This window comes from Eubalaena glacialis, chromosome 2 (genome assembly GCF_028564815.1).
Source record: "Eubalaena glacialis isolate mEubGla1 chromosome 2, mEubGla1.1.hap2.+ XY, whole genome shotgun sequence".
NCBI classification, from domain to species: domain Eukaryota; kingdom Metazoa; phylum Chordata; class Mammalia; order Artiodactyla; family Balaenidae; genus Eubalaena; species Eubalaena glacialis.
The window spans coordinates 110,552,506-110,565,855 of NC_083717.1; the positions used below are offsets into that span (position 1 = coordinate 110,552,506).

The 13,350-nt window shown below is 58.7% G+C and overlaps 1 protein-coding gene across 1 annotated transcript; it reads right to left on the reverse strand.

The window, feature by feature from the left end:
- Positions 1 to 185: 185 nt before the first annotated feature.
- DISP2 (dispatched RND transporter family member 2) lies at positions 186 to 11,619 on the reverse strand. Its single transcript, XM_061182252.1, has 8 exons — positions 11,507 to 11,619; positions 6,390 to 6,719; positions 6,075 to 6,104; positions 5,802 to 5,925; positions 5,413 to 5,528; positions 5,172 to 5,299; positions 4,705 to 4,802; positions 186 to 3,452 (listed from the first exon to the last, which is right to left on the reverse strand). The coding sequence occupies exons 1-8, from the start codon at positions 11,617 to 11,619 to the stop codon at positions 186 to 188; spliced, it is 4,206 nt and encodes a 1,401-aa protein (XP_061038235.1).
- Between the last annotated feature and the right edge of the window lie 1,731 nt (positions 11,620 to 13,350).

A 13,350-nucleotide genomic window follows, 5' to 3' on the forward strand; every position in this document is an offset into this window, starting at 1 on the left:
TGTGGGGAGGAAGCAGCAGCCCCTACCAAGGCTGGATCATCTGGCAGGGTTTAAAATCCGCAGCTGGAGAGTGAGACCCCTCCACGCTGATGTGAGGAAACACCAACAGGCTCTAGCCTGCTGCTGCCCCTGCCTTGTCACCCCCGACAGGCTCTGGGCCCCAGTCCGGCCTCTCGGGGCCCCCCTCAGCTGCTGTAGCCTGAAGTGTGGGTGCTGGGCCTGCGCACCCAAACGTCTGGCAGATCTGGCTGGCTGTTGGGCAGCATCACAGGGCTGCCATCCCCTGGCCCCCCACGGCCCTTCCAGGACGAGCTGCTCTGGTGGGAGGCGGGCAGTGATGGATCGTACACGGTCTCCCTCAGCGCCAGCCACAGCGTGTCCCGCTTCCCATTCAGCTGGCCCCGCTCAGGTACTGTTTGCTCAGTTTCATCCAGGTCTTCTGGAGAGGCACCCACGGAATCTGGCACACGGGCACTGGGCTCAGAGGTGCTTAGGCAGGTCTCGTCAGAGACACTGAGCCCCTCCAGGGTGCTGGCTGAGGAGCAGAGGCAATCAGGAGGCTCTGCGACCTGGGGCTTGGGCTTGGGGGAGCAGGCTGGGGCTTCCGGTGATGCCTGCACGGGCTCAGCCTTCTGCCCTTGGGAGTCCTGCCTGGCCCGGGTTTTGGGGCTGGGGCCAGCCTGCTTATAGGGGGAGGAGGTCTGCAGGGCTGGGCACTGGCTGAAGAGCGCCTGGTGGTCCAGGAACAGCTCCCTTGGGGAGGTAGGGGCAGGTGGGAGCCGGGAGCAGCAGGGGCCGTCATGCAGCTGTAGATCCTCAGAGAGCACTGAGGGCCGGTGGGACAGCTTGCTGGTGGCTGTACTAGTGTCAAAGCTGGGACTCCGACGTCGTGCCAGGGGCTGTAACTCGTACTGCTCTGGGCAGGACCCAGGCGCCCCTCCCACTGGCCCTGGTCGTTGGCGGCCTGCCTTCTCCCCACCAGGCTCCCCAGTTCCGGCGTCCCATGGCAGGTGGGCACAAGGCCAGAGGATTTGCCCACAGTTCTTCTCTGGTCCAAAGAAACAGCAGAGAGATTGGAAGAAGAAGCTGGCGAAGCCGCAGCTGACGCACTTTACCATCATGAGGACGATGCCCAGCTTGCGATAGAGCAGCACCGAGGCAGGCAGCATGAGCACACCAGCTGCAAACAGGGCTGCAGCCCCCACTGCCGTGGCGCAGCTGGTCTGGCGCAGCGAGAAGGCCACGCGGCTCAGGCGGTCAGGGTGTGGGCACAGGTGATAGGAGATGCAGTAGTTGACGGTGAAGTCGACCGAGAGGCCCACAGAGGCAGAGAGAAAGAGGGCCTCAGCAGTGTTGAGCTGCCACTCGAGTAGAACCAGGAGCCCCACCGTGAGCAGCACGGTGCCTGCCACGGCTGCCACAGAGAACAGGCTAAGTGGAACGTTCCAGGTGCCCAGCAGCAGTGTGGCAAAGGCCAGCGCCAGGGCCAGGCCCAGCACCACAGCAGGCTCGGTGCTCAGGCTGTGCTGCAGGCTGTACAGCTCCAGGCGGCTGGTGAACCAACCCCGGCGCAGGCCGGGAGGTGCCCTGCCCAGCTCTGCTGCCAGCCAGTAGCTGACCTCAGTGTAGAAGTGGTGGGCTTGGCTGTAGTCTGGACTATACTGGAAGTTGGTCTGGAACTGCAGGACCAGGGCGGCCAGGCCGCCCTGGGTATTGAAGCGGGCTCCCAGGTCCCGGGTGCTCTCGGGGCCTTGCTCCAGAGCCATCATCTTGAGGCAGTGCAGGAAAAGCTGGGGGGCCCAGGGAAAGCCCGAGTGGCCACAGCAGAGGCCAGGCCCCAGGCGGGCGCAACCGGGGCTCTCCATCCAGCGCCGGAGGGCCTCCACGAAGCACAGTGTGGGCCAGCCCTCTGGCTGGGCCCCAAAGAAGCTCTGATTCCGAGCTCCCTGGCAGAGTGCCAGCAGCCAGCGCTGGGCCTCAGGACCGCTGGCCGAGAAGGCAGGGTCACTCACCAGAGAGCTGTTGCTGCGAGGGTCCAGGGGGTCGCCAGTGTCCACCGGCAGGATGCCCCACACCAAAACCACAGGCATGTGGCCGCCCTCGCCCTGAGGCAGCCGCTCGAACAGAAACTGCTGACGGTACTCGGCGTCGAAGCGTTCGAAGGGGTGGCTGGGCCGGAAGACCTGGCCGCGGGGCGGCGGCAGCGTGGGCAGCCGCAGGCGGGGGCTGACGCCGGCGATGTAGGCGCCCCCCGCCGCCAGCGCGGCGAACCAGCAGATCCAGATGTAGCGGAACTTGATGACGCCGCAGGGCAGGAGGCGCTGGAAGAGCAAGCGCGAGGTGCTGGCGGCCGCCCTCCGAAGCCCGCGGAGCCGCCGGTGCAGCGCCAGCGCCAGTCGCCGGGGCGCGCTGCCGCCCCACGGGCCGCGCGCCCGGGCCGCACAGCCGCGCGCTAGGTAGCGCTCGTGGAGCACCGCGGAGGAGGGCAGCCAGGCCAGCGTGAGCGCCAGGTGCGCCAGCACAGCCGTGCCCATGTAGAGCGCGAAGCAGCGGACGGCGGGGAGGCGGCTCAGGTAGCTGGCGTAGAAAGCCGCGCCCGTGGTGAGGCCCGAGACGAGCAGCAGGTAGCCGAAGTGGTGCATGGTGCGGCCCACGCGCTGCGCCAGCCCCCCGGAGGGCAGCTGGCTCTTGCTGAGGCGCCAGAGGTCGAAGAAGATGAGGGTGTGGTTGGCGCAGACGCTGCTCAGCAGGACAAGGGCCGCCAGATTGACGAAGGGGAAGTAGGCCATCCGGAAGGCCACTCGGTAAAGAAAAAAGGCAAGCAGCAGGGAGCCCAGCACCCCCAGTAGCACCATGAGTGTGAGGAAGAGGGAGCGCAGGTAGAGGGCGATGCTGAGGAAGATGGCGGCCAGGGCCAGCAAGGGGTACACCGTATCCTGGGCCAGGTAGTGCCTCAGCAGCTCCTGCTTGAGGCCCAGGTCCATGCCAGTGATGGACGTGTAGTTGTCGGAGAGCCCCCAGGGCACGGCTAGGCGGTCCAGGTAGATGCCCATCATGGAGGCACCCTTCGGGGTGGGCAGGAAGAGCAGGCTGTACTTGAGGGAGGGCACCTGGTAGTCAGCCGTCTGGGGACTCAGAAAGTCCCTGTCCAGCAGGAAGTGCAGGAGTTGGTAGACAGCACTGCTCCGGGAGCACTTGGTGGGAACCTGGGCACAGCGCGGGGGCTTGTCCTTCCCGGGTCCCAGACAAGAGGGCACCAGGGCACCATGGTGATAGTAGAGGGCACAGGCCCGCAGCAGGGCCAGCGTGCGGGCTGTGTCGGCTTGAGTAGTGTCCAGGCAGGAGGAGCGATTGGAGAGCACGGCCACATAGTTGCCCAGGGACCAACTGGGGCAGCACTCGTTGGCTGCTGTACGCTGGCACAGAGCCCCAAAGCTGGTATGGGAGCGGACCTATAGGACACACACAGCAGGAGAGAGCTCAGGGGCAGTGCAGGGGCCCAGGTTTCCCCAGCGCTGTCCGAGGCCCTCTCACTTCCTTTCAGGCTGCAGGGCAGAGGCAGAGAGGTATCTTGACTGCCCAGCAAAACCTGACTGGTCAGGCCCAGGTTCCAGCAGCTACATCTTGACTCCGTCAAAGAGGAGCCTCAGGAATGCTGCCCCAGGCCTCAGCCTGAGAGGTCTTGCCCTAAGGTCCCCAGTAGGTCACACACCCCAACTCTGCACTGCCTGAGACAGGAGTAGGAGTGGAAGTGGCAGCCGCAGATGGAACGGGGCCAAGTGTCCAGGGAACTGGACAGGTGGGAAAAGTGGAGGCCAAAACATTCCAGGATCAGGGTCACTGCCAAACCCTAGCCCCCCATCTCTGTCCACTGGTCTGCTTAAACCTTGTGAGGGACAGGGCTGTTTCTTTTTCTGACCTCATGCCTGTTTTTCTCTCCCACCCTGATGCTGACATTACAATAGCTGGTGTAGTTACAGAGAATGCCAGCCTGGGAATCAGAGGCCCTGTACTGCCGTCAACTGGATGTATGGCGTTGGGCCTGAGATCATGGTGACAATAGTAACATTTATTGAGAGATCACTATTGTCAGTCATTATGCTATAATTTTTACAAATTCTACCTTGTTTCATTGTCACAACACCCCTATGAGGAAACTACCATTATTCCCATTTTATATATACAAAGACCGAGGCACCGAGAGGTTGAGAAATGTCTGAGGTCACACAGCCAAGGAGTATTAGAGCTGGCCTTGAATTCAGGCATCTGACTCCAGAGCACACGTTCTTTAAGCCTAGTGGTGTTCACACTGTTTTTAGTAGTGAAACTTTCTTCAGATGTTATAGCACATGGTTCTCCAGTTAGCATGACTGGATCTGCAGTGCTTGGGTTGGTGGGGGCTGGGGGCCTTGGGCTGGGGCCTCCTCAACAGCTCTTGAGGCTCCTTTTCAGGACCTTTCGAAAATCCCCAGGCTCTTGCAGAGTCTGTCTTCCAGCACCTGTGTCTTGGCTCTTCTGGAAACAGCTGACTCTTCTCTCCCCGCCAACCCAGAACCTCTCAGCAGGGTTGCAGTAATTTTCTAAGCAGGGAATGCTCTCTCCTAGTCCAGGCTGGGAGTCCTGGCTCAGCTGTATTTCCTTATGCTCAGGTCCCTGGTGTCCCTGGTTCCCCCCCAGCCCCTGGCACCTCCCTAGCCAGCTCACCTGATCCTGTTCCATGCGACACATGGAATGGATGGCGTGCAGGTTCCACAGGCTGCCCGCTGAGGTGGACATGAACACCAGCTGTGCATAGCTCTTCTCTGCAACACACCACCCAGAGCTGACCCCTTTGGCCCCAGGTCCTGGGCCTACCAAAGGGAAGACGCTTACCCAGGGCCATATGAGGTTTAGATTCTCAGGAGCCTGAAACCTGTGCCTGGCTGCCTGATCCTGGGCCTGCATCCCTCCCCTGTGGCACACCCCCATCCAGCTTGCCCCTACCTGTCTGGAGCACCTGAGACCTGCCTCATCCTCCCAGCTGTAACTCAACTTCCTTGGCTTGAATGTGACTGGCCAGGCTCCTTCCCCTTCTGTCTGCCCAAATTTGTTCTCCTGGGCCCTCCTGTTCTAGTAGGTGGGGAGGGGGGTAACCACCATTAAAGCCAGGAACTGGCCAGGCTGCAGCTTACCAGGGGGGCCACAGAAGAAGCTCTCCTGCCCTCTGGCCTCCAGGGGCTCCACCATCCTCCGAGGCCGGACCATGCCATCCTGGGCACTGCTCCAGGGTGTGGGGCTCGGAGTGGTATGGGGGTTTGAGCTGAGGTAGAGAGAAAATCTGTGCCAGGCCCTCTGACCTGCCTTCGGCTGCTCTCTGGAGACCTCGTTCTTTCCCCGGTTCCCCCCAACAATGGAAAGATGGGAACCCATTACCTGTTCAGCTCAAGGTCTGGAGAAAGGGAAAGCAGCTTCTTGGGGCCTGTGACGGACTGCAGTGCTCTCCAGACCACTAGCTTGCGCCCAATATCCGTGTCCCGAGGCTCAAAGCCCTGCAGGGAGGAGGGCGGAGAAGATCAGGCCGGCAGGAGGGGGAGTTCTCCTTCTCCCTTCTCGGCTCTGCCCCTTTGGGTCCCTGGAGCAGGGAAGGCTGGCCTGCCTGCCTGGATTGTTGGACACGAGGATCACCTCTATACCATCTCCCAGCTCTCTCTGTAGAGCCCACTGCTGCCACCCCACTCCCAGCTGGGCCACTCCAATTTTCTGCCCCAGACTGAGCTGAGGTGGCCAGGCCTGGGGGCCCATCCCTCCCCTTGGTCCCTCACCAGTAAGGGCTTGGAGAAATCGGGTAGCTGGCCCCCCAGCAGTCCAGCCAGGGTGCAGAGGAGGATGACAGCCAGACACAGCAGCAGCACGGCCACTGGCCACTCAGCAATCAGCTGGGAATAGCTGGGAAAGAGGAAGAGATCCCACATGAATTAGCGTTGGGTGTGATGGCAGGGAGTGCGTGAGCTTAGAAGCCACCAACAAGGGATGGTGGGGCTAAACTGGGCACTGGCCTGGTCACCCCTAGGGCTCCAGAGAAGGCCCAGGCCTACCTCTTTGGCATCTGGAAGGCCCGTACCTGCCTGTGGAAGAGAAGAAAAGACGCTTGCTAGAGTCCTCTTGTAGGGTGGGAGGTTGGGGTGGGGGTGGAGGATAGAGGAAGATGGCATCAACCCTTTTAGGCTTTCCCACTCCCAAGCTCCAACGCTTCCTTCCTCTTCCATCCAGGCTGCCTCCTCCATCAGACGCAGGGGACATCCTGGGCTGCCTCCTAGTGAAGGAGTCCAGAGCCCGGGGGCGGTCGACCCCACTTTTAAGCCCTGCCCCACCTTCCAGGGCAGCTGGCAGGCTGCTGGACCCCTCCTTACCTGACGCTGACCACGTGGTGCTGCACAGATGCTGGCTTCCAGGCCCCATCATGCTGTGAGGGGGCTGGGGAAGGGCTGAGGCTGGAGCCATGGGAGCACAGCGCTGCCCGGTCCCCAAGCCCTGGAAGGGAGCTGCCCCCCCGGTATTCCTGTGGTGCCCGGGGATAGGTAAAGTGGGCAGGGGCCAAGGGGCTGGATGGGCCCACAGGATGGAGGATGGAAGTTGCTGGTGGGGGTCCCGAAGAACTGGAAGGGTCCTCAAGGGGGCAGCTGTGGAGGGCGCAGCTTCTCTCTGGGCTTGCCTCAGGGGCCACAGCCTTGCTCTGGGACCTGGGGAGAGAGGAGGCAGGGAAAAAGGGGGTGGGAGACAGCGGTGGTCCACACCGTGCAGCAGCCTTGCTCAGTGAGCTGAGACCGACGGGGCTCAGGCTGTTCTATTCCTAGGCCTGGGGAGAGGCAAGGAGGGTGGAGGCTCTGGGTCTACACCCCCAGCCTACTTCTTGGGGTCCACTGTCTCATTCACTCATCTGCCCATGCACCTCAAAACACATATGATCTTATCTACTCCTTTAAAAACCATACAGGGGAAGTACTTTCCTTCTTTTATAGATTTGAAAACTGAGGTTCAGTGAGCCCTGAAGAGCTGGGCCTTGAACGCAGTTCTGACTTGCAGCCGTGTGCTCTTTCTGCTGTAGTTGTCTCTTCATCCTCTTGTCAGACGTTTATTGAGCACCTGCTGCACTTTTGTTCCCACCTTAGAGCCTTTGAGCTTTCTTTGCCCTCTGCTTGGGATGTTCCTCCCCAGATAATTGCACGGCTCACACCATTACCTTCTTAGAGAAGCCCTCCCTGACTACCCTCTCTAAATAATCATCCACCAACTCCTATCCCCCTACCTACTCTATATTTCTTCCTAGCATTTTCCACAACTGGACATTGTATTATATATTGCCATGTTTACTGCCTGTCTCTCCTATGGAACGTGAGCTCCGGGAGAGCAGGGCCTGGTGCATTTGTTCATCTGTGTGTCCCCAGTGCCTTGAGCAGCACCTTGCACACCGAAGGTGCCCCAGGGATGTTTGCTGAGTGAAGGCTGAGTGCTGGACGGGCTGCTAATAGTGGTGCCAGGATGAATAAAGCCCGGTCCTTGTCCTCCAGGCACTCATGGTAGGTGGGCGATATGCAGGGGCCACCGTGTTGAGTGCTGTGAGAGGGGAAGTCACACAGGGCTGAAGGCTCCCAGAGGAGGACCCAACTTTGACAGGGGTGGGGGGGGGGTGGTCAGGGAAAGCTTTGCAGAGGCAACCACTGCCTTTTCACCAACCCTGGGCCTTGGGGCAGGAGGTTTGCTCTGCAACGGTGTGCACAGTTGGGAGAGGGAGTTGGGACCCCCAAGGAACTTGCCAGGGAGGAGTCAGCAATAGATTCCTCTTTCCAAATTACGCATGAGGGCAGCACTCTGTGCATGGACCCAGCCCCACTCCTTGGGTGCAGGCAGAGGTGGAGTCCCACCCCAGGGGCAGGATTGCCAGGCCTGGGACAGGAGAAGATGGCCACAGAACAGACTGCCTGAGGGCCATGGCGGGTTCCCAAGGGGTTCTGGGCCCTCCAGCGAGTCTCCTTTCTTCCATCCGCCTGCTACAACCTGCTCTCCCATGGGAGAGCCAGGTCTACGCCGAGCAAACCCTGGCTTCCAGTCTTGCCTGCTGCACTGCTGAAGGGGCTGTGGGCCAGAGTCCTGGCTGTGGTGGCAAGTGGACATTGCCCACAGAGGCTGGGTTCTGCCCAGAGACCAAGTAGAGGAACTGGAAAGAATAGGCAAGCTCCTCCTCTTTCTCCCAGAAGGCTGGATGGCAGACAGTCGGGGGGTGGGGTATAATTCTCATGCTTGGACTAAAATAGGGGAGCAGTGGAGGTGGGATCCTGGCTCCATCATCCTTTAACTCTGGGGTCTTGGGAAAGACACACAATTCTTGGAGCATTGGCATCCTTGTCTGCTGAGTGAGGGTACGATGATAACGCCTCCCTCTCAGGTTTAGTATGGGAATTAACTGAGGTAACACATGTGAGGTGCCTGGCGTGGAGCCTGGCATGTGGAAGACATTTACTTTCCTGCCTCTTCCCACACTCAGTGCTGCAGGGAGTGTGTAGTTTAAGAAGTATATTTATATTTACAATTTGACCTCTTTAGGCACCTCAGATAATATATCTCCATTTGAGAACTTCTCACACCTTGAGAATCTCACTACATATATAATTATAAGTACTTTTCTTTTTGTTATTCAGAAGCAGCATCAGAATTTGTTTCATGATTTAAACCATTGATTTTTTTTTTCTTACTAACTCAACACTTAGAAAAATAGGAATTTGACTAAACTTGTTCTCAAGCAAGACCTCAGATGACCCCATAAAGTTAATGACACAGCAACCAGTGTCCTTGCAGATAAAATAGCTTATGGGCCCATCACCATGGGCCAAAGGGAAGCTGGAAAAATGACCCGGGTTCATGTGTATAAGTATGGACATCTACTTCTTTAAGATTTTTATTCTGCAGGTCTTTTTTGAGCACCTGCCACATGCTGGGCACTGTGCTTGGTCTGGGTTGGATCCTGAAGGCATGAAGGTGACCCATCAGTCTTGGTCTCCCTCTTTAGAGCAGGGCCTGCTTTCCGCAGTCAGGAGGGTGGGGCAGCCAGGGTGCCTATTTCAGCTGCGCATGGTCTTAGAGCACTCACTGAGCTTTGGGCTTATCCTAGGAGCCAGGCCCCCACTTGGAGTGTCAGTTTCTTTTTCATTAAGGGAAGCCAGCACTCCAGGGCGTGCTGGCAGAGAACAGGAACTCCAGTTGTCCTTAACCAGTCTACCAAATCTCATAAGCCACCCCCTTCCTTAGCAGGCTCCTGTTCAAGGGGGATTCCAGCATCCACCATTGGTTTGCTTCTACTGGGGTTTCCCTGGCCCCAGCCCCTTCCTCTCAATCCCTTCTATTCCTCTCCAGGGACCTAGAATCAGCTGCTCCCAAATCTCACCCTTCATGACTGTGCCCATCATTGTGAATGTGGCACAATTTGAAACTTTCCACATTCTGACTGCTGTAGAACCGGGAGTTTGTCTTGACCCTCCCAAGGAGAAGAGCCAAACTGTTCTCAGAATAAAAGCTTTCTCCTGCCAGCCCCTGCTGCCCTCTATTTTCAGGAGACCTAGTGATAGTATGAGTTAAGCACCCCATGCCTTGCCTCCCCAGGGGGCTTTCATTCTCACCCTCTCAGTTCCATGGCTCTGACTGGGATGAGCAATTTCCTGGGCCACCTGCCTGGGCCCACTGGTCTGTAAGCTAAGTGATTGGGGCAGGCAGGTAGGTTAATGGAAAGTGATGACACAGGCCTCACTCATGGCCAAAGTCACAGCAGTCAGGACCTGGCTAATAGTGCCCCAGACACCTCTCTTGGGAGCCCCGTGAGCAGAAAATGTACATGTGTATTAACCATGCCCCCAAGTCCACAGACACGTAGCCATATGGACATCCATGTGATCCTGCGGAGTGGCCAGGACAGATAAGGGAGCAGTTCACGCCACTAGGAAAATAAAAAGGAAATTTTAAAAACACAAAGAATGAACTATTTCAAATTGCCCTGTTGTCAATGCATTAGTAAATGTGTGTGTGTGTGTGTGTGCGTGCACGCGCGCGCTATCTTATTCACTCCCCAGAGTGCTACTTAGTTCAGCAGGAATGTATTTTTGTTTCTTGGATTGAAATGAATCCCTTTGCCTGATTTGTCCAGGGTCTCTGGGGAAGTGCAGAGAGGGACCAGAGGTCTCAGGGAGTTGCTAGAAGACAGCAAGTGATTCCTGTGCCCAAGTATGACCCCCACATGCAAGGGAAGTGAGCAGACCAGACAGGGCTGATCCTTGGCAAAATATGCAAGGCAGCAAATGACTCTCCAGCCCCTTCTAGGGATGCTCCTGGCCCCTGGCCTGTCCTGTCACTGTCTCTGCCTTGTCCATACTTGGCTTTTTGGCCAAGCCATAGTCCCAGGCAGCCCCCTGGTCCGGGGAACACATTAATCCTGTGTACCATCCCGTTGAAGAAAGTTCTGTGGCTTTCAGACTGAAAGGTGGCTAAATCTACCTAGGCTGATGTGTCAACATAGAGGGAAGAAAACATTTCCCTCCACGGTGGGGTCTCCTCTTCACTCAGGTACAGAATGCACATTTTAACTGGGGCAGTCTGGAGACAATGTGTCCACCTCTGCTTTTGCCCCCAAAGAACGCTTCCTATTTCAGTCCAGGCAGGAGAGAGAGGCGGTGTCATGTCAGGTGAGGGATTCTGGGGGCGGCAGACCAGGCAGGGCACAGAAATTGCGCCATATTGCTACCTGGCTGGGCTGTTCCCTCACACATATGGTGGTGGAAGGGAGAGGAGAGGCACCAAGATCTGGGCCCTCAGCGGGAAGATGTTCCTTCTGTCCCGCCAGCCTGGTGCTCCTTCAGGGACGGTACTGACCGCAGCCTGAGCCTCAGAGCCTGCCCACGCAGCGCCTCCAAAGAGTGCAGGTGGCTGCCACACGTGGGGACTCGAGCCTACACGTGCGCAGCTGGCCATGTGGGGCAGACTGGAGACAGACGGTGATGGACAAAGACAGACCCTAGCTTGGAGGCCGAGTGTCTGCCCTCCCCCCAGGACACACCTTAGCGAGTCTCCCGTCTACAGTACACGCGCACCCTCGACCACATTGACTCGCTGGAACCCGGACTGAGGTTGCTGCAGGCTTGGGGCTTACAGAGAAGACGCAGGGGCAGGGCCTAGAGGGAGGGGCTCTGGAGGCCGGAGGGGCTGGGGATACCGGGGCCTTAGAGGAAAGGTAGGAACAGTGGGTGGGGCAGGTCCTGGGGGCGGTGAGGGCTAAGGGGGCTGACAGTAGGGGGTATCGGGAGAGAGAAAATTGACCCGGCAGGATGAGGGCGTGGCCAGGGGGCAGGGAGTCTGGAGGCCCCAGAAGGGGCTCTGGAAGGGGCTGGAGACTGCATGGGACGACATATGGCGGCTACTGGGGATACCTGGGGCGGGGATTCTGGGAAGGTCTGCGAGCTGGGTCTGCGGAGCAGTCCGCCCCTACCTGTCCGGGGAGCTGCCGTCTGGAGCCAAAGGCTCCCCCTCAGGCCGCTGCTCCCCTTCCGGACCCGGGCCGGGAGCCGGATCGTTGCTGCAGCTGCCGCTACCGCCGTCCATGCCCGTGGGCGGCGCCGCTGTCCGGGCGCTGGTGCTGAAGCGGCGGCGGCGGCGGCGGCGGCGGCGGCGGCGGCGGCGGCGGCGGCGGCGGCGGCGGCGGCGGCGGCGGCGGCGGGCTTCTGCGCACGCGTCGACGCCAAGCGGGTCGATCGCTGGGCGGGGCCGACGAGGAGCCCAGCCAATGGGCGCGGCACCGGGGGGCGGGGACAGAGGCTTCCCGCCGCGCCGCTGCCGGAAGGCTCGCTGTCTTTAAGACCCCCGGGCGGGAGTTGTGGGCCCTTCTACTAAGGCCAGGTCTGAGAGCTGCTGTTAGGAGTTTGTGCAGTAGTTCGCACACCGGCCTTTCCTGGGGGGCATCCGTCTTCCCGTGAGGGACCAGGAAACGCGACCCCAGGCACCGTGTAAAGAGCCTCATAACTTGTAACGCAGACTCTTCCAGCCCCAAAGAGGGAGCAGCTCCAAGCCGGCACTTCACTGCTCCGGACGCTGAGGGGTTGAGAGGTTGGGCTACTTTTAGACTCACATTTCTCTCGGCTCCGCTCAGCGTCCCCTCTTTCCTTCCCAGTAAGGCTAGGCACCTGCTCAAGTTGGGTCTTCACGTTGGTCTGGACCTGGGTCTGCGCCCCTCATTTGTGGAGCCTGGATTCTGTTATTCAAGTGCAGAGTATGGCTGGGGAGAGGGACAAGAGAGACACTCAGAGAAGCCCCAACTCTCTTATAACCACCCCACTTCAGCCTGGAAGGTACCCAATAGTCACTCATTCCAGGGCGCTTGCTGCTTCCCCTGTCAGGGAATGGCTGTGAGAGAGGGGAGGTGTGATGGGCAGTGGAGAGGCCTGGCTAGAGGGCTGTTACCACAGGTCTAGAACAGATATGGGCCCTGTGAGAAGCCTGGGAGTTGGGGAGCGGAGAGGATCCCAGAAGTGGAATTTGGATGGGCAGAAGGGGTTTTACAGTAAGCAGGCTCTCTGTGTGTGTGGTAGGTGCCTTGGCTGAAGCATGGGGCTGGGGAGAGAGTCAGAACCCAGGAGTGTTTGGACTATGGGTATCCCTAAACTGTGTGCAAACCGTGTGCGAGGCATAGACCAGTAGGCATGAGGGTGGGAGAGTCTAGAGTTGTAGAAGTGGTGGCCCTGCCCTGAGTAGCTTAGTTTGGTTAGAGAGATAAAAAGCCAGCCGATTAATTGATGCCAACTGGGTAGGGTGTGGTTGAGCCCATGTGATGGTCGATAGGAGCTGCAGAGGAGGGGGCAGTGTGCAAAGACAGAGAGGACCTCACTCATCCTAATGGGCTTTAGGGAAGACTTCACGTTGATGGTGGAGCTTCAGCTGGCTTGGAAGGAAGGCATTCCTGACCTGGGGGTGAGGTGGAGGTGGTGGTGGTGGGGAAACTGTGCAAAGTTTAAGAGGCTGGAAATTTCTATGTGTTTTCAGGGGATAGTGAGAAATAACATCTGGAGAGTTAGGGATCCATTGAAGGCTTCTGATCTGTAGGGTGAGGCATGTAAGATGGAACCTTGGAAGGCCCACCAGGTCTGGGTATATATGATGGGATAGATGTGATGAGACCATACTTGAGACCCTTTGATGGGGGGTGGGGCAGAAGTGAAAACAAAAGGAGGGGTGACCTTATTCAACCATATGCTATGGACACTACTGAGAATGCCTGACTGGGTGCCGATTTTCACAACTAGGGAACTCAGAGACCACTGGGCCCCCTGAGTGCCAGTT

Coding starts and splice junctions, on each gene's coding strand:
- DISP2 (XM_061182252.1), bottom strand. CDS start 11,619: ATGGACGGCGGTAGCGGCAGCTGCAGCAACGATCCGGCTCCCGGCCCG. Junction 6,105..6,389: donor CACCACGTGGTCAGCGTCAG/GTAAGGAGGGGT, acceptor TCTCTTCCACAG/GCAGGTACGGGCCTTCCAGA. Junction 5,300..5,412: donor CCAGACCTTGAGCTGAACAG/GTAATGGGTTCC, acceptor TCTCTACCTCAG/CTCAAACCCCCATACCACTC.